The sequence below is a fragment of the Agelaius tricolor genome, unplaced genomic scaffold (genome assembly GCF_023055355.1).
Source record: "Agelaius tricolor isolate 1412-34295 unplaced genomic scaffold, bAgeTri1.0.p SCAF_3, whole genome shotgun sequence".
NCBI classification, from domain to species: domain Eukaryota; kingdom Metazoa; phylum Chordata; class Aves; order Passeriformes; family Icteridae; genus Agelaius; species Agelaius tricolor.
The window spans coordinates 35,822,388-35,846,613 of NW_027269263.1; the positions used below are offsets into that span (position 1 = coordinate 35,822,388).

Sequence of the window (24,226 nt, forward strand, 5' to 3'; positions counted from 1 at the left end):
CATTGCTTTTGCAGTTATTCCCTGTCCCAATGTGTTTGATAGTTGGCAGAGATCCGAGACTCACCACAGCCAGAGGCTGGAAAGCACTTCTTAAAAACAAACAAATGAACAAGCAAGCAAACAGCAGACAAAACCAAAGAGGGAAAATGACGCAGAGAAACCCCAGTTCCAGGAGTGGCAGATTTTTGCAAAGGAACAGAAACCAGTTCTACCAATGCCTCTTTCACTCTGATAAAGCATATCTGATGGCTGAGAGATGTCTAGTACCATGCACTTGAGAAAAAGACAAGGAATCTTCTTCCTCTCAGGAATAAAATATAAAACATAAGATTATGCTGGCAGCATAACAGCACTATAAATCACATTTCAAAAAGAAATGTATGTTTATATAAAGTTCTAGCTACAGAAAATATTCTTTAATGCTATCCTTTCATTATTAGCATAGTTTAAATGACACACTTTCAAAATAATGTTTTTCCACTGAATTAATAGTCTATCAATTGTTTAAGACACTGAGAAGTATTTAAGATTTCCCCATTCTCAACCTGATACTGCTGAAATTCTTAAATCTCCATGGAACCCCAAAAGGATCATGCTTACCCAAAACCTCCATGGAACCAGAAGGATCATGCTTACCCTTACAAATAGGTCTCGCCCTATTTGTCTTACCAGTAGTGCCTTTTTTCCCTCTCCATACCAACTCCTGACCACAGGGCAGCCCTATACAGACACATTCCATAGTACCTTTTTCTTTTCTTAAGTCTTGAGCAAGAGTAAAATTCCTGCTGGATCCTTCAATAAGCAGATCTTTAAAAACTGGGACAAGATGGCATTTTGAAGAGAAGCAACAGCATCTGTAAGTGAACAAGACAGTACCTGATGATCATTAAACTTCTTGCATTCTTTACTGAGTTTTCTGTAAAAACAGGAGATGCACAGCTGATATCCGAAGGTAGACAGATTTTTCACAAAAGGAAGCACTGTGGAGATAACAGCAACTACAGACTGTCATTCAGGGTGGGCTTCCAAGGGTTGCATTTTAGGGAGGGATCTGAGCTCTTAAAGACTAGGAAGGAAGTGCTTGCAGAAGGCAACACAAATTCTTCACCAGCTCCTGGGAGTCTCAGAGAATAGCACAGGCCAAAAGCCAACTTCCAGACAACTGAAATGAAGTGAGAAGGCCCTGACCCTTCTTCAAATGAGAAAACAAAGGTGAGAAAATAGTGCAAAAGTTGGCAAGAGGATTAGAGAGCTGGAGTGAGTTAGTTAAACTTCTTTCAATAAAATAGTTTAAGTAACTAAAACCAAAAAAAGGCCTTTGTCCTCAGAACACAATCACAAACAAATAGGCCACAAATATGTAATTTTTGGCTCACTGCTCTTTGGAGCTGTAAACTGTATCTATCTATACTTAATATTGATGGGGTTTGTGCTCTAAAATCTCCCAACTATGCTGAATAGGAAACAATAAAAAAGTCCAATTAAAATCCCTTGATTTCAGCCTGGGCTCACCCAAACCAGAAAGCTTTTCAGAGAAACTGCTCTGGGTGCAGGTGCACATGGACATCACCAAGTAGAGAATGTCACCAATCACCTACGAGGCAGCTCTGCACTAAAGGGTGAAATTCCTCTGGATGTATTCATGAACAGAACTTAGCTCAGTCTAGCCTGTTTAGTATGTTCTCATTATCCTGGGACTTCACAGAGTCTGACAAGCTCTGAAAATTCAGTCTGACACAAACATTAGTGCAGAAATCTGGGTCTTTTAAAAGCAAATTTAAGAAAAAGAATACACACTGTAGCGGTCTCAATCAAGTATTTCTTATAAAATCAGACCTACTGTTATTTTAAAAAAATCTGTCAAAAACAGTTAGAACAGCCATATCCACAAAATTCCTGCCAAAGATCTTTTCTCTGTAGGGGGCAAATAAAAATACAAAACATATTACTTTCTAAGTCCTAAGAAGAACTTTAGAAACCACAGGGCAAAAGCAGCCTTTGGGCAATATTCAAGGCTGTCAAGACACATAAAGCAGTAGAAGAGTCATCCTCCAGCAGTTGTTGATTGCTATATACAGATACCAGCAAGAAAGCTCGGGGACAAAGGCACTGCTGCCGCTGACTGAGCAGGCTAGGAGAAGGCCCTTCCACATTTAAGAAATGTCAGCATTCCAAGGGCTTTCTTTACTACAAAAACCCCCAAAGTACAGTGGACTACAAAAAACCCCAAAGTACAGTGGACAGAATCAAAGTAGGACATAAAATTTTATTCTGAAATGATCTCTGGCCACAACAATAAAATGTAACAAATATTCACTAGAACAGTCTTAACTCCTGTCATCAGCTGTACAATACATACAGTATCATAAAACTGGCCACTAGGATTAAAACCCACTACAACATCTTTAATGTTAAGTGGCAACAGCAGCATCTCACAGAAAATTATACATAAATATATACACAGTCCACATTCAATCATTTTTCACGTTTTCAGTACACACAGTTGCAGCATATTACAGTCACGTGTCTAAGTCATTGCCCAATAAAAACCCAAGCTACTGCTTAGACGCAATTGTAGCAGTTGAACTGAATAATTACAATTTGTAGCAGAGATGTACAAGCCCCTAGAAACAATAATTCACAAATGTTATTTTATTCAAATGCTACCATAGTATTACACTGGGCAATATTCTAATCTTTGCAGACTGTAAAAAGAGTTCTTTCTGCATTATCACAAATATTACTGATGGAAAAAAAATTAACAAATGGAGAGCATTAAATAATGCACACCCCTTGCTTAAAGATTTTAATATTGCCCGATGCTACTTATGTCTTTTAAGTGTTTTCAACATTCCCATGAAGTCATTTGTAACTCCAAACCACCCACCAAGTTAAAAGTGGCTTAAGTGCCTTGCACCCAAATTGTAAAAATCCCTGGTCACTTTTATAAGAGCCAGGCACATATAAAAGGAATGCACTTTGGTTCATACCAAATGCCCTGGGATTAAATCACACTATAAAACTAAAGAGTTTGAGGTAAATTTTTACAAATACAGTTGATTTCTGTCTAGTGTCACTATAACAAAAAATTATTTTAAAAAAATCAATTTGATGTTAAAGTACAACCAATGACGAAGGGCCATCTTTAACCCCTTAATGAGACGGTACTACAAGAACAGAGTGTCCTCTCCACCCTAGCAGTGTGATTGCCTTATTGTTTCTATTAAGGCCTCGATCATCTACAGGATGTTTTAAGACAGGTATAGCACTTAAAAATAGATTTCATCCCTACTAAGCAGTATTCCAAGGGTTAAAGAGGCCAAGATGCATTTATAACAAAAGGCACATTGTTAACACCAAGGGCACAATCCATCCTCTATCCTTAATCTACACATCTTGCATCACTCTCTTGTTCCAACATTTAAGTGGTAATGAACACACCAGTGGTGCAAGAAACTGAGCCAAGTGAGACTGCAACCAAAGACAACACTGCGCTGTTACTAAATCTGAAAATAGCTCAGACGTCCCCAGACAATGGTAACATGTGAGACTAAGCACTGTTTCCAAGCCAACTTCTTTCAGCCTAATTATCAGAGCCCTTAGAATAAAATCACATCAAAGCAAGAGGCAACATCCTTCCCCCCTCCCCCCCCTTTTTTTACAGGTATAAATAAGCTACAATAAAATGCAGCTACATCACTTAAAAACCTTGAAGTAGCTGCTCCTTTAGTATAGAGGAAGTTCCACTGTATCTGGGTTAAAAAAATAGCTCTTCACACTATAGTTTGGCCTTTAAGTTTCCGGTAGCATTTATGAAGAAGGTGGATCATAAATGCATTATTGGCATTAAGAACTGGTTACATGAAAAAAAAAATTAGTGGTTGTAGCCCATTAATGACCCATGAACATCACAAATGTTTTCACCTTTAAGTTGCCACAAAAGGCAGGAACATGTATCAATGTCTGCTTTAAAAAATATCATGGGAGATGATTCTTCTTTCACCCTTATCATCAGCATCCCTATTTCGCGACTTTTGCCGGAAGAGTTAAGGTAGAAAGGAGTGGTAAAGCCAAGCAGGTGGTGGAGGAAGTAAAGATTCCCTGTTACTGTAGAAAAATACATAGAATTGTATTCCCAAAGTCATGAGAGTTAGTTAATTCTACATTAAAATTAATATATCTCTTTTCCAGACTTAGAATTTACTGAACATAATTTACTGGATATTAATATTCTAAACCCCACTTTTCTTAGAAGTATTATATTTCATTTTTAACATGATTTCACACATGTTTACATATTGCACTTATATATATGGTATAAAGTTGTGAACAGTTAACACGAAATAATTTAATTTGACTAGAGGCAAGAAATTATCTTTTTATTTTAAAAAGAAAGAAAAATGGTTGATTGACAGTCTAATTTTTACATTTATCAATCAACAAATAACATCCTCTACTCAGAAATTATTTTGGAGCTTCTTTAGGTGTTGACTTTTTGGCAAGAAGTTCAGCGATATGTTTCCTGAGAATTCTGTCATCTTTTTCTTTATATCCCTCCCCCAGTCTTACATTAAATTAAAAAATAAAACAAACCAACAAAGAAAAATTAAGCTGTAAGTGGTAAATTAACCAATATGAAGGAGAACTTAACCGGAAACTTTCTTGGCCTCTCAGGGGACCATGCTTTAAGTAATTTTCATAATTTGTACAAGTAACTCAGTAAAATCTGTGCATATAAATGTTGTTTGTAAGTAAAGTTACTGAGGTTTAATGCAATCCATTCTAGTATGTCTTATTCTAACATCCATAAACACTTAAGGATTTTTCTACTTAGTTTAAAATTCCCTTTTCGTATGTTTTATACATCCAATGTAGACCACAGCCATTGTATGAATCAAAATACTGATCTCAGATTTAAACTGTTCCTGTTGAAAACATGCTACAACATGTGAATACCTCTCGTAGGTCTAGATACTATTCTTTAGTAGACCGTCTTTCTTCCATGAATGCAGTTAAAAGTAAAAAAGAAAAACCAAGTATTAGCACACACACATGTGAACAAATCTACACGTATCTCTAACTGTTCTTTCAAAGTCCATTTTCATCAACAAATGCCAAAGATTAAATCAAATCCCAAGTGCTTAGCTTTCCTTTGCTAATTTTCCCTTATTAGAAAATATCTAGGATGGTGTCTTCCAAATGAAAACCTTTCCACTGAGGATCTTTCCTTCTACAGTGAAGCTGTCTAAGGTGAAGTACTCCTCGACAGGAAGCAATGTAGTAACATCATGTTTGCCCCTACATGCAGATTTGATCTGAAGTGTAAATGTACCACAGAAGTCACAGTCACTCAAACATTGTCAGAGGAAATAAAAGCAACCTTGAAATCCATGTAGTTTAACAGTCTGGAAGTTACAGTATAAAACTGACAGAATGAGCACTTCTGTCTATGTGATTTTGGGAGATCAAGCTGCACATTAGAAAAAAACAGAAGAGAAGAGATGGGGAAAAAAAAAACAAAAAAGAAAAAAGGAGAACCTGTGTGAATGCTCAACGTTACAAACCTGAAATGAAATTCAGAACAATTTTGCTTTACCAACTAATCAGCCACTTTCAAATTCAGAGAAACAGACATATTGCCATTTTCATGCTTTCCAAGACCCCCCGTTCCTCTCACTCTACCACGTGGCATGCAAAGTAAGTCATTTTAGCCCCGGTGTTATTTTTTGCATTATGTTTAAATGATCATTTTAACCAAAGCCCATAACTTTAAATTGAGAAAGTATTCCATAGGAGGTGACAGTATTTCTAGTGATACCATGACTTTCTCTGGGCTACCACATAAAAAATGACAAGAGAACATGCTATGGCTCCACTTTAAACTACAAGTTTACAAGTGCTTAACTGTATTCTTTGAGTATTCTCCCTGGAGTCCAGTCAGTCATAGATGTGAGTGTGCACAGAATCCAGACCAAACCCATAAAATCCAAAGCTAGTCTTTCAAATTTACCCCAGGTTAAAACTAATATGAACCATGGAAGAGAAAGGTTAATACCTTTGATACCACGCTGCAATGCATGACAGTCATGTTGTAACCAGTGGCCTGCCACTGATGTTTATTACTGTGTCACACTAGTTACAGTAAGGCTAATTGTACTGTAGAAGACAAACATTTTAAAAAATAAGTATAAAAACTTAAAGCATTGTCCCCGTATTTTTATAAAAACAAAATTAACATTTAAAATTACATTTAAAATGAGTGCTGAAAGATACAAATGAATAGATTTATTGAGCAAATAAAAATGCATAACTGAGCTAATTTTTCATACAAATAAGGCTCAGCCACATTGTATCTCTCATATTAACAGCATTGGGTTTTTCAAACTCAGCTAACGAGTTTTGGCAACACTGTTCTTTGCTGAATATTCCCATTGGCATCTGTCATCTGTGCCAAATTAGTCCTCAGTTTTGAAGCTGAGCTTGAAGTCGGAGGTAACTTGGAAATTGAAGTTATAGCACCAGTACTCTCTGAAATTCTCTTTGCTGAGGCCTTTTCCCCAGTTGGAGGTTTTGGCAACCGTCTCCTTAACCAGGGATGCCGCAAAGCCTGGCTGGGTGTCAAACGGGCTGCAGGATCCCATTCTAAACACTGTTTTAAGAAGTCAAGGAAGAGGGGATCATCACACCCCTTTAATGCGTTACCCCACTCTCTGCTCTCTGGTGGGCCACGCAGTTTTCCCCTCCGAGAGCGTCCACCATTAAGTACTACAGAGCCATCAGATAAGGTTGTGATGCTGCAATAGCGGGGATACCCCTTAGAGCTCACAAAGTTTTTCGCTCGCTTGGATGACTCTAAGAGTTTTGGAGCAGGCATGCCCAATAGTTCAATCATACAAGCCAGCTGATCTCCTTCATCTTCTCCAGGTAAAAGCGGATAACCGGTCAGAAGCTCTGCTAGGATACAGCCCAAGCTCCACATATCTATGGGCATCCCATAACGAGCACCGAGGATGACTTCGGGTGCACGATAAAACCGTGACTGAATGTAAGTGTAGACACGCTGATGCTCGTAACAGCTTGAGCCAAAATCAATCACTTTAATACCACTTCTACCCTGTTGTTTCAACAGAATGTTCTCAGGTTTAAGGTCACAGTGAATGATTCTGTTTTTGTGCAAAGCATCCAAGCACTGTAAAATTGAGTGGGCAAACTTCCGAACCAAAGGCAGGCTAAAGCCCTGAAACTTGTTTTTCTTTATTAATTCATACAGGTTCATGCTCAGCAACTCAAATGTCATGCAGATATGGCTGCGGAATGTGAAGTTTTCCAACATGTGAATAACATTCATGTTGTTATCCTTATCTTGCTTCCGAAGGTGTTCCAGGATCTTAATTTCTTCCGCAGCTTGGCGGTGGAAACGTTTTTCATTTCTTACCATTTTTAGTGCCACGTGCTGATGCATCTTGTGATCGTAGGCCTTCACCACCTGCCCAAAGCTTCCTTTCCCTATAACTTTCAGGACTTCATACCTGTATGCAATATGATCATGGGGTACTTGAATGTAAGACCCTTGCTCATCATCATACCCACAGTTGTTTGAACCACCAACAACACCTTGCCGCTTCTTTGCATTTGGACCCAAGAAGTATATTTCAGGGTAGCTAAAAATCTCATGATGTTCAAAAGCTGTTAATTTTTGCATGTATTGCTTCATTGCTTGCTCTGGTGTGATAACAGAGGTTTTCACCTTCCCTGTTCCATCTGTAGATTTTAAAGAGCTGGAGCTCCCTTGTCGCCTGTGGGCACTCTCTGTCTGTCTGTCCTGAACCACTGGCAATCCAGATTTGCCTAGCGTTGTAAGTCCATTTGGCTGCGTTGTCAGAACCGTTCTCTTGTTACTATTATCTTCAAAGAGCTGCTGAACCTGGATTTGTCCATGGCTACCAACATGTAGGTGCTCATTCATTGTGTGCTTACTGCCTCCAACCTAAAATTGAAAATAAATACATACCCAGTTAACAAGAAAGACATGAACTCCATGCTTCAACATTCACTCTGCAACCCTACATTCTGCCTAAATCACCTCAACATGAAGTGTCTTCTTAGATGTCAATTGTTTACAGAGAATCTAAAAAATACAGCATGTATACTGCGATGCTGCTGGATGCTATTAAATTTCCTGATTCTTGTTTCTCAAATGCTATTTTCATGTCTCTCCAAAATGTCTGCAACAAGGCAATCACAAGCGTGCCACTATGAGAAGCTAACAATATTTCCAAGCAATCTTCAATGCAGCAGACCTGTAACATCAAGATGCATGCTTGACTTCATAATAGTAACAGTTTTATAGATGCTGAAGATAACATACACTGCCTGTAAGAACTTAAATGGCTTATGCTCTCATCACCTGTTCTCAGAAATGAAGATTTTAACTTCTTCCTAAATTTGTTGTATATCAAAGGTTACAGATACATTTTTAAGCAATAAGGAATGTGTTGTGATATGCACAAAGAGGAAAAGAACCCACACATTTCTGAAGTTCAAGAATGCAACTGAGACAGTCACAAGTCAGCAAAACATTCCAATCAATGAAGAATAAGCATATCCTTTAGCACTCTCCCAAACCAGCCTAATGATAACTTTTCACCAAAATGAGATTTGGGGCCTTACACAGACTTGAGTAGAGAGCAAATCTTTGCCTTGAGGAACATACAGTAACTTTATTTTATAGGAATGGAAAAAAAGCTTTAATAGATTTTAGAAAGTAGATTTGTTCTTGACAGTGTGTACATGGGAATAAACAGCAGCATTCAGCATTTTCAAGCAAATAAACAGCAAAGTACTGGAGTGTGAAAACAGGTATTGCTCCAAACCTGTTATTTTTAAGAAGAAACAAGAAATTTACAGGCATACCTGCCACTAAAATAGCTGTCCTTAAAATTCCTTATTTGCTCTCAAGTAGGGGATAATTAGTTTGTCTTCTGCCTGGTCTTACACAAATGTGGGAAGAATTCCCCTGCTCTCCAGCTGATTCACCAGTCTTAATATTTATGTCAAATTACTAACGAAAAGTTCACTGATACTGTCAGACAGATGATCAAGCCAGAGCTGAGAACACTTTTCATCTGAACTGTATTTTTTCTAGGCAGCTAAGGATAACACATCCCTTGTTCACTTAAGGTTGCTGAAATGAAATCAGAAAATGACAGTTGTGTGCTGTGATATGAGGCAATGAAATCTGTGCTGCAACAGCAAAGTGCTTCCTAATGAGAAAACCCAGACATGCAAGGCAGACTGGAGCATACTTTGTGCTTCTGTTAAGGCATCAGTCTGATACAGCAGAAGCATATTTTTGTAAATTCACTAACTTGTTCCCAAAGACTTGCCAGCTGGACACCAGCTTCACCTTTGGACAGTATATTGAAATTTGCAGCTCTGAAACTCATATAATGTAAGAAGAAGGGCTCTCAGGGACTGCTTCTGCCAAGTTGACTGCTCTTCTGATTCCATTTTGACTGATGTTCATTCATCATTGCAGTTTGACTGTGTATGTTTGTTTGCAGAGAAATTTAGGCTCACACTGTCAAATTTGATCAACCTCATAGAAAGCACTACCACACAATCACAACTCAGAGCAAAGATGTTTGTAACATTTAAGCACAATGAAGATATACAGGAAATTAACAAAAACTCCCTTCCTAGTTTGATGTCTCAAAAGCACCAGAAATTAAATCATTAAGAGAACTTCTCTTTTGCCTTCAGGCAATTCCTTCAGGTCAAGTTTGAGGCACACTGCAGTAGCAGTTTCCTGAAGGTTGCCCTGATCCTGTATATGAACAGCAGTTACTGCAGAGAAATAAAAAATTGCCCCAAGAGCTGCTAAATCACCTATTTCAGAAGAACCAGATCTAGTTAGTAAGATGTGTCATAGGTTCAGTGCTGGAGAGCTGCACAAGAAAGGCATAATGAAGCAGCAGAGTAAACATACAATTCCAAAGACTCAAGCTAGGAAACTCTAGGTACAAAAATTTATTCTCCAACACTAATTGAACAAAAGTAGAACATATCTAGACAAACTGGGAGTAGGCAATATGAATGTAGACAATGAAGAAGAAAGAATAACACTGCAAAAGTAATTTTTAAGAACTTTTTAACCCAAGTACTCATTACCACAGCTCAAATCTTGAATTTTTTCCCCTCAAGTCACCTGTTTTCACAGTTAACTATTTTCCACCCTTCCTAAGCACTGCTTGCTTCAATGTATGTACTGAGAAGTTCTTCAGGGCTTGGAAAAAAACCTATATATTTATTCTGTCTCAACAGGGACTAAAAAGTTATTTTTTCTAAAAAGTGTGTTTGTGAACACATTCTGAAGTGTAAACCATGTCGTTTCCTGCACCTTCAGGCAGATTCATGGTTTTTCAAGCAGCAGAATGAAATCACTAGCATTATTCCAACTTCAACCCAAATCCTAAGTAACTGGTTTTGCCAGTTTCAGTCAGCTGCTTGGGAATGGAAATGCAGATGCAGACAGTAGCACTGGTTTTCTGTGTAGAAAATTACCACATTATCACAGGCTCTATTCCAAAAGCTGCACAGGAGAAGAGAGCTCACTCTTCTTTCAGAAAAGCCTAACAAAAAGAGTTTTAGAGCTATCAGACACAACACAACCACAAAGTACATATCAAAAATGAACTTTCCTCATCTATTTCCAACCTGGATGAGGGCTGGATTTGCACCAGTCCTTTGCTCTGCTTATCTACTTCTGGCTACTTGGGTGTCTGAGATTGCTGTCAGGCTCAGGCTTGCACTGCTCACAAGCTTCTCGAGCAACACGGCAAGTTCCTGAACCACAACTAATGGGCTTGGCAAGCTACAAAAGACTACAGCCTTCTTAGTCCCGTACCAAACTCTTCTTAGTGCGCAAAAGGTCCATCAGCCTTTCAACCGAAACCGCATGTCTGAGAGGTTTGCAACACTTCCATTTTGCTTCTGCAGATGGACCCGTAAATTCCAGAACCAACAACCTACACAAGTGACCACCTGCATGCACTTATAAAGCTTACTGATTATATATTGTGTTGTTTGTGCTCAAACCCATCCACACCTTCTAAGATTTACATATTTTGGTAGCACATATAATCAAAAAGCTACTGTTGTAAGTCTAGAAAATATATTGAAATAACTGGTGAGCTTGAACCCATCTTCCTGAATCTTCTGACACCATCAATTACATAACAGCAAATATTACAACGTGGTGTTTCTTTTCTTTCTTAGTAGTTTCTCATAACTTCAAAATCACCATTAAGATCTTCTACTTTGTTATGTTCATTTTATGGAAGTTGATGACTATGCCAAAAACACTCACCTAATCTTTGAAGTAGATATACCAAGCAAAACAAAACTACACCCTAAACGATGATCAATAAATAAATAAAAAAGCAGCAAAACTTTAATTTGAGGGTGGTATTATTTGGGTTTCTTTTGCCTTCACAAATGGATTTAGGAACAGAAGTAGAACAGTAACTTACTAAGGCAACAGACCTGTAACAACAGGGAAGTAGCATAAAAATGAATCCAGCCTGCTAACAAGGTGGCAAACCCATTTACAATTCCTCTGCAGTACACTCACCCAATGCATTGATCTGCTTCAAGACCTTTTACAAGACTAATAGGACTGAACCCCACAGGAGCACGTACCTCTTCTCAACTTCATCCACCAAATACATCAAAATGTTATGTAATTGTATCATATTTCATCTTTGGAACAGTCACTTCTGTGATTATTAGCACCCTATAAAACTATCAAAGACAGACACATGATTCAGCTATATCTTATAATTTTATTTTGAGCAAAATCACAGAAAAAAGATTTTGCTGTCAATCAAAATCTAAAAAGGTTTGTAAAATTAATCTTAATAACAGAGCAATCATGATGGCCTGCTGAAACACTGCACAGGAATAAGATGTCATTATCTGCTATTACTCTGCACAGATGAGGACAAAGGGAGAAACAGTGTTCTAAAGTAGTAACTTAATTAAAGAATAATTGTTACACTATATACCCCTTTCTTCACAGCATTTCTGGGCATGCCAGTTTCAGCCCTACTGTGTCAAACACACAAGAGGCATATGGTATCAGGTGCAGCATGCTTCGCTGCCTATTTTGTTGACTACGAAACAAAAGCCTGAGCAAAGGTACAAAAGGCCTTTTTTTTTCCTCGATAAACTAATTAAAAAACATTCCTCTGTTCAGAACTAAAAATACTTGCTAATTATACTGGATTATCTCTAATGGTTTTATCATGAGTATAGGTTTTCTACACCAAAAAAGACTAAGCCTTTGTTGAGCTTGGGGCTCAACAAGAGTGGCAGAAGGAATACACCACTCAGATTTTTGCTGTTGTTGTATCTGGTCCACATAAGCTTATTTTTTGAAAAGTTAAACATAACTTCATATAGCAAATATTTTCACAGACTGAACTATGCCTCAAGAGTGATACTGATTCTTAATTTTTTAAAATTCTGTTAGGGGTGCAGTGAGTTTGAATACTTCTGGGACACCCTGCATTTATTACAGATGAAACTCAAAAGGACAGCCAATGTACACTAAAATGAACTCCTTGGGTTAGGTGAACTATACAAATATGACAGATGTGCCCAAAAGTACTGCAGTTCCTACAGCACCACAGTCCCAGCTGCTGGAACCCAAATTTCACAGCTGACCCCCCATAGCCCTTGAAAGTTAAGATGGCCTCATATTCCCCCCAGATACAAATTTTAAATAGAGGAAGAAACACCCAAAGAAAATGAGATGTAGTAAAATCCAGATCATGACTGCATAGTTATTTCCACTCAAATGTGACAGTATTTCTGTGGCAATTTAATAGATGAAAACACCACAATAAGAAGGTATTTGCTTTGGTTTTACCTGCTTTAAAGCAGATGACAATAGCAAAAATTAGCAGCATGTGACCTACCAGGTCTTTGCATTAACAGAGTCCAGGAATCTCTGTTCCATTATAATGTAAGTCAATTAAAAAAATCAAATTAAAAAAATCAAGACTAATACAATGACTGATGCAAAAGTATATGGTAAACATTCAACGCTGGTGGCAAAAGAAAATAGGCTTGCTGTACAGAAGTCTTAGAAAGGGCTTGAAGGAGGGAGGGCACTGAATCATGCATTGTAAATGGGTTGTTTTACAGTACTAGACAGGAGGATAAAAACATTAATACTGGTGTACTGCAAGAGAAACAGAAACAGTGCAGAATGCGGGAATACATGCCAAGCAAGAAAGAACAGAGACAGAGATGAGTCTGGAAGAGGGACTCACAGACAGGTTGGGATTTATACAAGCAGAGCAGCAGGCAAGCAAGATAATCTCTACTGCAGCATGTCAACTGGATGTTACAAGACCATAATGAAATAGGAGAGAGTGAATGGAAAAAGGTTCCAATCATCACAGCAAGAACTTAAGGCTTCCAAAGAGAAAGCACTGACTTTGGAAAGGAAAACGAAGAGGACAAGGGGTTGGAAACAAGTTCATGTTTTCCACCACAAGGCAAAGAAGACAGCCAGGGATGGAAGCATACACCAATAAGCCTAGGATGAAGGCACACTTAAAAAAAAATAAACAAAACCTTTCCCTAGTAGAACACACAACCCCGCCTGCTTAGCAACAAAGGCTGCTGTGCTTGCAAAGACTGCCACCAAAACCTCTGTCCCATTTTACAAAGCTTGTGTAAAACATCATCTTCTCCCCTTCCACCCATGCTATTTATAATCTATCAAACAATGAAATTTCACTTGACAGTAGGAGACCACAGTTTCAGCAGAGGCTGGATCACACAAGTAAGAAATATGACAGGTAGTTGACTTCTTCCCCGTCTGCATTAAAAGAAAAACCCTTCAGCCTAAACAAAACGTGACTTCTACCTCAGTTTCTCTCCCAATTAGCATACATACATACTATGCACACTTATATACAAACACCAGCAGTTCACCCACTTAAGCACACCATACGTTCTGAAAGTTTGAAGCACAAACAGAAATCTTCTGGTTTTAGCTATTACAGATACAACAGAGATGAAAACAGCCTAAGCAAATGGACACTAGAAGGAAAATAATTTAACAAAAGTGAAAAGACCCATTTTAAACAGGCCTGATTGGAGGAAGTGGTGGGACGCAAAACCAATGGTTTCAATCTGTCAGTGTCAGCTGAGGTCAGTAGGCCTAAGTTTACAGAACAGATACCGCCCCCCTTTTTTTCAGGTTAAAATCCAGCATTCTGGTGTCAAATCTGATCCTTACCACAAAAAGGTATGTTAGCAAACCACAAAATAACCACCTACAAAGGCAGTATGAGGCATTTCTGTAATAGCACCTGAGGCTAAAAAACCACTGTAGAGTAGGCTCTTTATCACAAAGGAAAGACAGACTTTGAAATAGTCAGAATCTAGAGGGACATGATCCATCACCATACAATGCTTGGTCATTCCTGGGTGCTTCCATAAGTACACATATATATGCTACATATAAACACAGGCACACATACACAGTCACATACTTGTAAAGATACTTGGAACACAGAAATGTAACACTTGAACACCCCTTGAATGCTTTTATAAAGACTGCATCTTTACATACATATATATATATATATATATATATATATATACATACACACACACAGACACTATATATAATATATATATATACACAAAATCTTTGTGTAAGAATACCAAAATTCTGTACTTCCAAAATTAGTAAGTAGTCACAGAAAAATAGCTGGACCACCATGGTTTCACAAATCCTAAATTAAATCTGGGCTCTGTTACATGTGAGCCCTTGCATGATTGGTGCCCAGGCTGTTTGTACTATGTTCCTTCTTCTATGATTTTATTTAAACAAACCCTTAAGCTGTTGACCCAGCTCTAAAATCAAGCAGCGCTTAACTGGTATACAAATGTGAAAAAAATTGGCCTTATATACTAACAAACAATTCAGACATGTACTCTAGCTACATAAATATACAATGGAGTTGATCTCAAGCATGCAACTCCACCCTGAATTTGCAGAATACTCCTCACTCCTTTTGAGAATACCCTATATATATATATATATATATATATATATTTACTGATTTTTTATTTAACTTAAGACAATTCTTGCTATAAATGGATTTGAATAAGATGTTTTACTCCTGGAAAGTCACTGAAACACTAATATCTAAATGCACAGTTTCACCTTCCACTAGCCCATAATCACATTACCATTTAAAGCTCTGCCATATGTTTACATGGATAGTATGTGAGCATCCACGAAGAACTCATTAATTCTATGAAAAGTATGCTATCAATGCCTTTCAGGGTCAGTATGAAATCTTTCAGAATGTAAAAGGAAATGTATGCAATAAAAATTTCAGATATTTAGTGTTAACACGACAGTATATAGACCCCTCTCTCTACTCTGTCATGCCTTCAGGACAGAGATACCTCCTCTTACCCATATATAGTGGCATACTTGGGAAGTTTCATTCCTAGTAGATTAACTAGGAGTGGGAGATAACGTGAGATATTACAGAATCGGAATACAACACCCTTTTTGTGCCATCAGCGGTTATTTCTTTATAGGTAAACTACTGCAGCAATAAAGGCAGATTCATCCAATCACTGTCCCTGAGCACAGCGATAGCTATCTCTAGGGAAGACTGCGATCGTCCTGAGCTGATCAGACATCTGAAGGGGAGAGGAGCCTTCATTTTTCACCACAGTTCATACGACATTTTAATCACAGGGGCTAACCTCATCTCAAAATACGTATTCACCAGAACATCTCCTCTATGCGAGTGTGAAAGATCGAATTTGTCTCTGAAAATGAGACACAAAACCAGCCTGAAGGGGAGGAGGGGAGGGAGCTGGGGAAGGAGAAAGCAATGTGTGCAGTTACAGGGTCCCAGCCTCACAACAAGCATGCACATTTCATCGGAGCCTGCAGAAATCCACCGCACGTTGCTCCAGCACCACGCTGCGCCCCGGGGGGGGGCCATGCGCGCTCGGTACCGCCGCTGGGCACACCTGGCGAGCCAGACGCCCCTTCCCCGCTCCCCGTCCGCACCCTCCCCTGCCCGGGCTCACCGTGTGGGAAGCGTTGCTGGCCCTGAGCGGCGGCAATGCGAGGGGCGATGGCGGGCCGGTCCCAGCTCCTGCCCGGGAGACCCCGGCTCCGGTGCCCGGGGAAGACGGCAGCGGGCGGCCGCTGTCCCCTGCCCTGCCTGCGGAGAGCAGAGGGGTGAGCGCGGCGGGCAGCTGCGGCCCCTCGGGCAGCGAGCCCGTCGGGGCGGCGGCCCCAGAGCTCGGCCGGCACCGCCGCCCGACTTGCTTGAGGCAGAAGCCATTAAAAGCTAATCACCGCCGCGGCGCACACACGCACCGATCCGGCTAATAGCGCGGGCGGGCCGCGCTCGCCCGGCTAAGCCCTTCATCTGAGATTAACCCGCCACCGGCAGGCGCCTAACCGGGAGAACGAGCCGGCTCTGCTCCGCGCACGCCTCGGGGCTGGACGGCTGCCCGCGCCTCCCGCCTCCCCCCAAGCCGTCTGGCCCGAAGAAATCCCGGCGCCGCCGGGGACCCGCCAGGAGTTCACAAGTCTGCCGCGGGAAGCGGCGGCGAGCACCGCTGCCCCTTGTCAAACGCAGCCGCTCCGGCACCCGCGGCGATCCCCAGGTCTCCTTGGGTCGTTTCCCTGCGTGATTTCTCTCGGGCCCCCGCTCACCCCGCCCCGCTCCCCCGAGGCGAACTCGCCACCCGCACCACAGCGGCTCGGCGGAGCCCAGCGCGCAGCCCCCGACGGCCCCCCGGGCTCGGCTGCCGCGGGGGGAGGGCGGATCATTGTTCGACACGCACGGCACCTCTGCGGCGGCGGCGGCCGCGGGGCCCCCGAGCCCCCCCGCCCCCGTCCCCCTCCGCCGGGCCTCCGCAGCCCGGCCCAGCGGTGGCGGTCGCGGCGGCCCTCGCTCGCTCTCCTTACCGGCTGGATAGGCAGCACCAGCGGCGGCGCTAGCCGAGGGTTTTCTGGTTAACATGGCCGCTGGAGAGGAGGGAGAGGAAAAGGCATGTCAGGGTGGCTCTCCTCTGCTGCTCCTCGGCCTCTCCGGGCGGCGTCTGCCTCTCTTCTCCGATCAGCTACACCCAGACCCAGACACGTCCTGCGCTGCATCCCCCTGGCCCCGGGCCGGCCGGACAGACCCTCCAACGGCCCGCCGTCGCCTCCCGCCGCAGCAGCAGCAGCAGCAGCCGAGCCGCCGCCGCAGCCCCCGGCCCAAGCTCATCACCTCCCCCGCCCCCGCCCCGGTCGCCCCGGTCCCCTCGCAGGGAGGAGGGGGCAGCAGCAGGCGGCCGGACAGGACCCTCCTCCTCGCGCGGCGGAGCGGGGACAAACAGCGCACAGGATCGGCAGTCCCCGCCCCGTCGGCCGCGTGCCCTCCTTCCGTCCCTCCCCGCCGCTCCCTCCTGTTCCCTACCGCTCCGCCGCCGCGGAGGCGGCGCGGCCCGCGGCTCCCCCCGGGCGCCGCACGTCCGCCCGCCCGCCCTCCCATCCGCACAACGGCCGCGCCGCCCGCGCGCCCTGCCCGCACAACGGCCCCGCCGCGCGGGAGCGGGCCCGGGGCGCGCCCGGCCGTTGGGCAGCGCGGCCGCACGGCCATGATGGGCCCGCAGGGCGGCGCGGGCACAGCCACGCACGGGGAGCGGCTCCGGCCCCGGCAGCCCCGGCGTGCGGTGCGCGAGCGGGAGGGAGCGATGCCGCGGGGAAATGGGCGTGCGAGGGGGCAGAGGAGCCGGGGCATGGCCAGCTCGTCAGGCGGCGGGGACCACTCTGTCAGAGCGGGAAGACAAAGGTGGCCCCGTGGGACGAGGGGTAAATAACTTGAAACGCATAGAGTTTAAGTGAAGACTTTTAAAAAAAGGGAAAAAAGAAGCTTTTGGGATTGCCCTGGAGGCGTAAGTGTCTCAGCCTAGAATGAGAGTGCGAGGGGCGTTATTGGCCTTGTTTTCCGAACTGCACGACGTGCTTTGTGGAGTACAATGCTTTGAATTCCTGGTTTGTCAGCTCGAACGTCATTACTGCCAAAAATAGAAGACTGAGCATTTGCCCCGCTTGGAACAGCATTGAAGTGAACTGTCCTACCTATGTTCAGCCCTTTTTGAAGTCCATACAGACCTCGCAGGTTTTTCTTTGGAAACAGCTGGTAGATGTATAGACTGACCTCCCTTCATCACCTTCCACAGAAAAGACAGAAAAATGAATCTCTGCTTTCCCTATGTCTAAGCAAAAAAAAAAAAAAAAAAAAAAAAAAAAAAAAAAAGCAAACAAAAAAACCCAACAAAATAAATCCACGCCTTTGCCTCTTCCAGTGCCACAGACACATGCATAAGCAAAGACGTTTCCTGTACTGATGCAAAGAAATAAACAATCTCCCTAACCCCTTCTGTCACATAGAGAAAACAATCACACCCACCTAATCTTTTCCCTCCACTGTAGCTGAAAGAAAGCTTTGTCTTCCACAATATCCCCCAGATGTCCACAGGCACTCCCAATGTCCCTTCCCATTGGTTGCCAGGTGTATAAATGCTGTTTTTTGATTACTTTCTGTATTTTCTCATCATTTTCACAAGCAGTGCATGCACATCAAAGGTATCTGCATATCAAACACTCTGATAACATTAGTCTTCTGAGATACCTTAAATGCTTCAGGAATGGCAGACAGAAAAAAAAAAGGTATTTTCCTAGTAAGTCTGGGGAGGGGTGGAAGGGAAGCTTGTTCATGCTCAGGCTAGATAAAAAACTGGAATTGATACCAATTATGTTGTTGTAGGGCTTCCAGGAGTTCTTTATCTTGAATGATGTGCCTTTTCTGACTGTCAGTGTCACAGATGGTTTCATGCATGTTCAGAGGTTGCACCTGAACACTGAGATAAGACAAAGCCCTCTAAATTGTCCTGATTCAACCCCTTTCCAGTTGAGTACACCTTTCACAGTATGCTTTCCACAGTTTATTCAAACACTCTTGGACTGCTATGAAGACTATGTAAAAAATGGAGCTAGTCTATCACATAGTAAACAGTATTTAAATTAACTCAGTGGGAACAAATTACAGTGGTGCCTGTCCAGCTATTCTCTTTCTAAGACTGTGTGCACTGTAAGCATTAGTCTTGAATCCTGTTAGTGGCCTTGGGCCTGCTTGGATGCCTTTCTTTCTCTGCCTCTTTCTCCATCTGCAGCCCATCCTTCAAGGATAGTACCTGATGGAGTCTAAATTGCAACTCAAGGGCAAGCCCACCTTGATTCTTTCTGAATGCAATGCAAGAAACATCAGTTTAAAAGCCCTTTTCATGCAGAATTTAAAATGATAAAGAGGAGGAACATGGCAATATAATTGCAAAATACCATGGTTGCAAATAGCAATGCCTTTAACAGGCATCTCTTTAAAATCATAGAGGCAGATATTAAAAGAAGAAAGCAAAACCTAAATACTCAAAGACAAAGGAAAGGTTAATTATTTCATGGTCAAGCCTTACACTCAGAGATCTGAACTATTTCCTGTTGAGCATCCACAAGACTTTCTTCTCTGTGATACTGGCCATACTGAGCATATGGGCACTTTCCAGACCAGTGCTACATAGGATGAGATCAACAGGCTTCAGTTCCCAGGACAGAAATAAGTGTTAGGCACCTGACAGGAGAAAGTGTACGGTGCTCAGAAATTAGAGAGTAAAATGAGTCAGGATTTTATTGATCCTTTTTCCTGCTCACTCAGCTTTTATTACTCAAAGGTTTGAACTAACCTGTAATGATAGAAGATTAGTCTTCCTTTTCTTGCAAACAAATCCTCTGAGTATTCATGAGTGACAGACTACGAAGAATCATAGAATAGTTTAGGTTGGAAGGGACTTTTAAAGGCATCTAGTCCAACCCCCTGCAATGAGCAGGGACAGTTTCAACCAGATCAGGTGGCTCAGAGCCCTGTCCAACCTGACCTTGAATGTTTTCAGGGATGGAGCATCCTCACATCTCTAGTGGTACCAACTGTGCCAGCGTTTCATCACCCTTGTAAGAGATTTCTTCCTCATACCTAGTCTGAATCTATCCCCGTTGAGTATAAAAATTGTACCCCTTGTCCTGTTGCAACAGGTCCTACCAAAAAGGTTGTCCCCATCATTCTTATAAGTCCCCTTTAAGTGTCAAAAAGCCACAATAAGGTTTCCCTGGAGGCTTTTTTTCTCCAGGCTGAACAACCCTGCCTGCCTCAGCCTGTCTTCACAGTGGAGGTGCTCTATTCCTCTGGTCATTTTTGTGGCTTTCCTCTGGACCCACTCCAACAGGCCCAGCTGGTACTTGCAAGGGACTTGTAAGGTAGTGTCATCAAAGCAGTTTTTAAGAGAAATATCTGAAAATTTTATTTCCAGACAGGTATCCAAGGAGGCCTGTTGACTGGAAAGTGCCAGCTCAGTGGGACAAGGGCAGTAACTGGTTCTGTGCCACAGTGGGCACCTAAGGAATAAGGTGAAGGGGCAGTTGGAAGTGCTGGGGACAATCAGAAGGCTGCTTGCCAGAGCTACTTTGGAGAGGTTTAGGTTGGTTTGTTACAGATATCAACCTCCCATGATAAACTGCACCAAGTGTTCCGGTACAAAAACTAACAACTATTCGGTAAAAATAAAGTGGAAAATCACAACCATTAAATTACAAAATTAAAATTCATTAAAAAAAAAAAAAAGCCCAACAGCACCAGAACATTCTAGAATAAAACCTGGTAACTATAATACCTTGTCTAAAAGTGTTCCTGCCCACATAGAACATTAAAATTCATTATTGAAGATATTATTCTAGTGGTGTGGAGAGACAGAGCATGCTGTGTTTCTTGAGCCATTCAGTCAGGCCCTTGTGACCAAGAAAGATATTAATTCTAAACAGACTGTGAGGGGTTGCTGAGGTCTGTTTGTCAGGCTGCCTGGGGACCCAGTTCATATAGATTTGCCTTGTTAGAGCACTGTACTTCCTTAGCAGCCCTGTGAGATCTCCTATGCCAGTCCACTTACCTCTTCAAAGTAGGTGGGTTAAGGTTTAATTAAATGGGGCTTTGGTATGTAGTTGTAGGGCAAGCAAGGCTGGCTGGTCAGTCACAAAACATCTCTGCCACTGTGGTATTAGCAAATGCTTATGTGGTCAGGCAGCAGGGAATTCCTGAGAAGCCATGAATGCCCAAAGCTGCGGTGATGACACTGTGGGGCTCCCACAGTGACAGGTGCAGTGATTGCTCAGCACCTTGCTATGCTTTGTCCATTCTCACCAGGCACAGCACACTGTGTGTAAATAAATCACAAACTGTGCTGTAGATAAATCACACTAGGTAAAGAAAATACAGGGCTCCTCAAACATCAGGGGGTTGGAGGACATGGCACTTAGTGGCATGGCTTAGTGATAGACTTGGAACTGTTAGGATTTGTTTAACTTAAGGGTCTTTTCCAACCTAAATGATTCTGCAATTCTATGAAAAGTAGAGGTCAGACAAGCCTAGAACACAGAAAGTAAAAATGTGGTTTTCTGCCACCTTTTAATCATCCCCTCCTACTAATCAGAATTTGCATGAAGGAGGATCTTTACTAAATCTCAACATGTTTTAAAAGGTTCTTGTGAAGCAGACCTTAAATGCTGAGCTGGAGACATTAAAACACTAGAATATGTCTCACCATTAATTAAAATGGGACCAAGCCTGTTGTCTCAGACAGTAATATGTATTTTAAAAGTAAACCCTTAAGCCCAGTAAGTGGTTGCTTCAGGATGGTGTGAACACAATCAGCACCAGGTTCTTGTTAATTTGTTGTGGATAATTTAGGCATGAGTAGGACGGTGTATACCACAGTGTTGTCTTTCAGCAGATCATTCTGAGAGCAGTGTAGGCACTTTAAAATACAGCAATCAACAAACACTAGCACTGCAGATGGAAAGCACACCAGTCAGGACTCGACTAGCTCTCAAACATGCACTTCACTATGTGGTACACATATAAGGTTTGCAACTCCACCCTCTCTCTGCTGTTCCCAGAAACAAAAAAATCCCAGCAGAGCATCTTCAACTTAGAATAAAACTGTATTTCAATGCAGTTATAAAAGGTAAACTTATGTATTCAGAGCAAGAGTGCAGAGTTACTGCCACAAGTCAGCTTGCTAGTACGTATTCATACTGACATGAGAATATATGAAGCTAAACTGGCTTGCCAGGTTCAGATGTTTGTTTGTTGGCCTCCATTCCAGTGTGCGTTCTGTTGAGCTTAAACTTCATTCTGTGTTCAAGGGTTTAAGAACTGCTGTTTAAGAACACATAATTCACAATTTCTATTACAGTACTAAGATACAACAAAGGATGTTTTAGTGGTCAGTGAGTACACCCTGAAAAGAAACTCTGAGATTCTGTAAATCTGCAAGCATACAAATAGTCTTCTCCTATTACAGCTATTTTGTGGGAGATTATGTCACAATATATTTTTATTTTAGTGCTGTCAAATTGCATATTAAGTAAAATGCTTTTCCTTTTCACCAGACTATGCCAATGTTTCTAAATTTCTGTATTATATATTTCCCATATAACTTCTGAATTCTTGTAGTATTAATATCATTAGAACATTAGAGTTACTCCTTTGTGTATACTCCCAGCATGTCTAATGGGAGGAGAAAGATTCCTGTTTTCCTGTCTCATCCAGCAGAAGCAATTCTGATGGAGTTATTGGAGTAGCATTAGTATAAAACTAATCTCAGGGAAAAAGCTTAATGCTGGTTGAATCTTTTCAGCTGATGCACAACCTTCTTTTTGTACTCAGTAGAAAAGTGAACCTCTGGAAGAAGAAAAGAAAAATTACATGTCTTTGGCTCTTCTTCTGTAGACCCTTCCCACCATGTTGTGAAGCTTCTCTGTTGCCCCAGCTACACAAATAAGGAAGATGTGATAATTGCAGACATAAATTAAAACTACTGTCTCTCCTGTCACTTGAATGTTAGTCTTTGCTAAGAAGGTCCTATAAAACAACTGTTACTGCAAGTTTAGTTTGCAGATGATACCTAGGATTTCTACCAAACTGTTTCAGAGAGAAACCACAGACTAGTTAAACCTTATGTCATTTCTGAATTCAGTTTCCTATTTTAACCACCTTGAAAGTCAATATAGAAGCTCGGTGTAATCTTTCTTGCGCTCATTGTGTGGGCTACTCTGTTTCAAAACCAGCTGTTCACACGTGGGGTTAGTTCCAGCTGTTGAAACACTGGTAATCTTTGCTTGTCCAATTCCACATGTGAAATGAAACAGACTTAGCTTTAAAGGGTTTGTGGGACTCAGCTACTCTTCACAGCAGTGTTTCATAGAAGCTGGGATTTAATTCTGTCAGGTGCTGAGAAGTTTCAGCTCCCCTGAATCAGAGAGCCCAATATCTCATAGGGTGTACTGAAATTGAGAAATTACATGTCTCACTCACTTGTAATAAAGCTCATTAAAATTATTAAAATCACTGCCCTGTGAAAGCACAAAACTGAGGCATAATTAAAAGATAATGGGTCAGAGGAACTCAGAATCCAAAAGGAACTCTGACCAAGTTATTTTCCTCACCCAGGCTTTCTCTGGGCAGAATTTATTTATAAAAGGAAAATGAATCATTAAGTCCCAGGGTCTGAGCATTATATTATTAACTAGTATAATCTACTGTCAGGATTTACATGGTGACTCTTGAGCTAGACCATGAGCCACCTGGTGAAAAGCAAAATTAAGGCTACATGCTGGGAAAGCGCTTTGTCATTAAAATATAATCAAGGTTTGTTAGGGCAACAAAAAAAGAACCAACCTTATGTGCTAAATTAAACTGAGTGAGAACTGAAGGTATCAGACAGCTGTGAAGAGTTCTTCAGCTCCCTCTTTTGCAGGGTGTAAACCCTACATGGGCTAACCATAGGAAACACAGACTGCATCCCTTGAATGGATGTAAAAGAAGCCCCTGGCCATGTTTCCTGTGAATAGTACGTGCAACTTTGTGCAACATGGTACTTTTTCTTCTGTAATGAGCCTCCTTACCTTTCTCCATCACAGAAGTGTAAAAAAGAATGTCAAGTGAGCATGGTCGGGCTGATATTTGAGTAACAAGAAGGGATGTGCAGGTATGTATTTATAGTGTGGAGAGAA

At 41.8% G+C, this 24,226-nt stretch overlaps 1 protein-coding gene across 1 annotated transcript; it reads right to left on the minus strand.

Moving 5' to 3' along the window:
* Positions 1-2,246: 2,246 nt before the first annotated feature.
* DYRK2 (dual specificity tyrosine phosphorylation regulated kinase 2) lies at positions 2,247-17,425 on the minus strand. The gene is made up of 3 exons (XM_071423469.1): positions 17,033-17,425; positions 16,141-16,277; positions 2,247-7,987 (listed from the first exon to the last, which is right to left on the minus strand). The coding sequence occupies exons 1-3, from the start codon at positions 17,085-17,087 to the stop codon at positions 6,386-6,388; spliced, it is 1,794 nt and encodes a 597-aa protein (XP_071279570.1). The 5' UTR covers positions 17,088-17,425; the 3' UTR covers positions 2,247-6,385.
* Between the last annotated feature and the right edge of the window lie 6,801 nt (positions 17,426-24,226).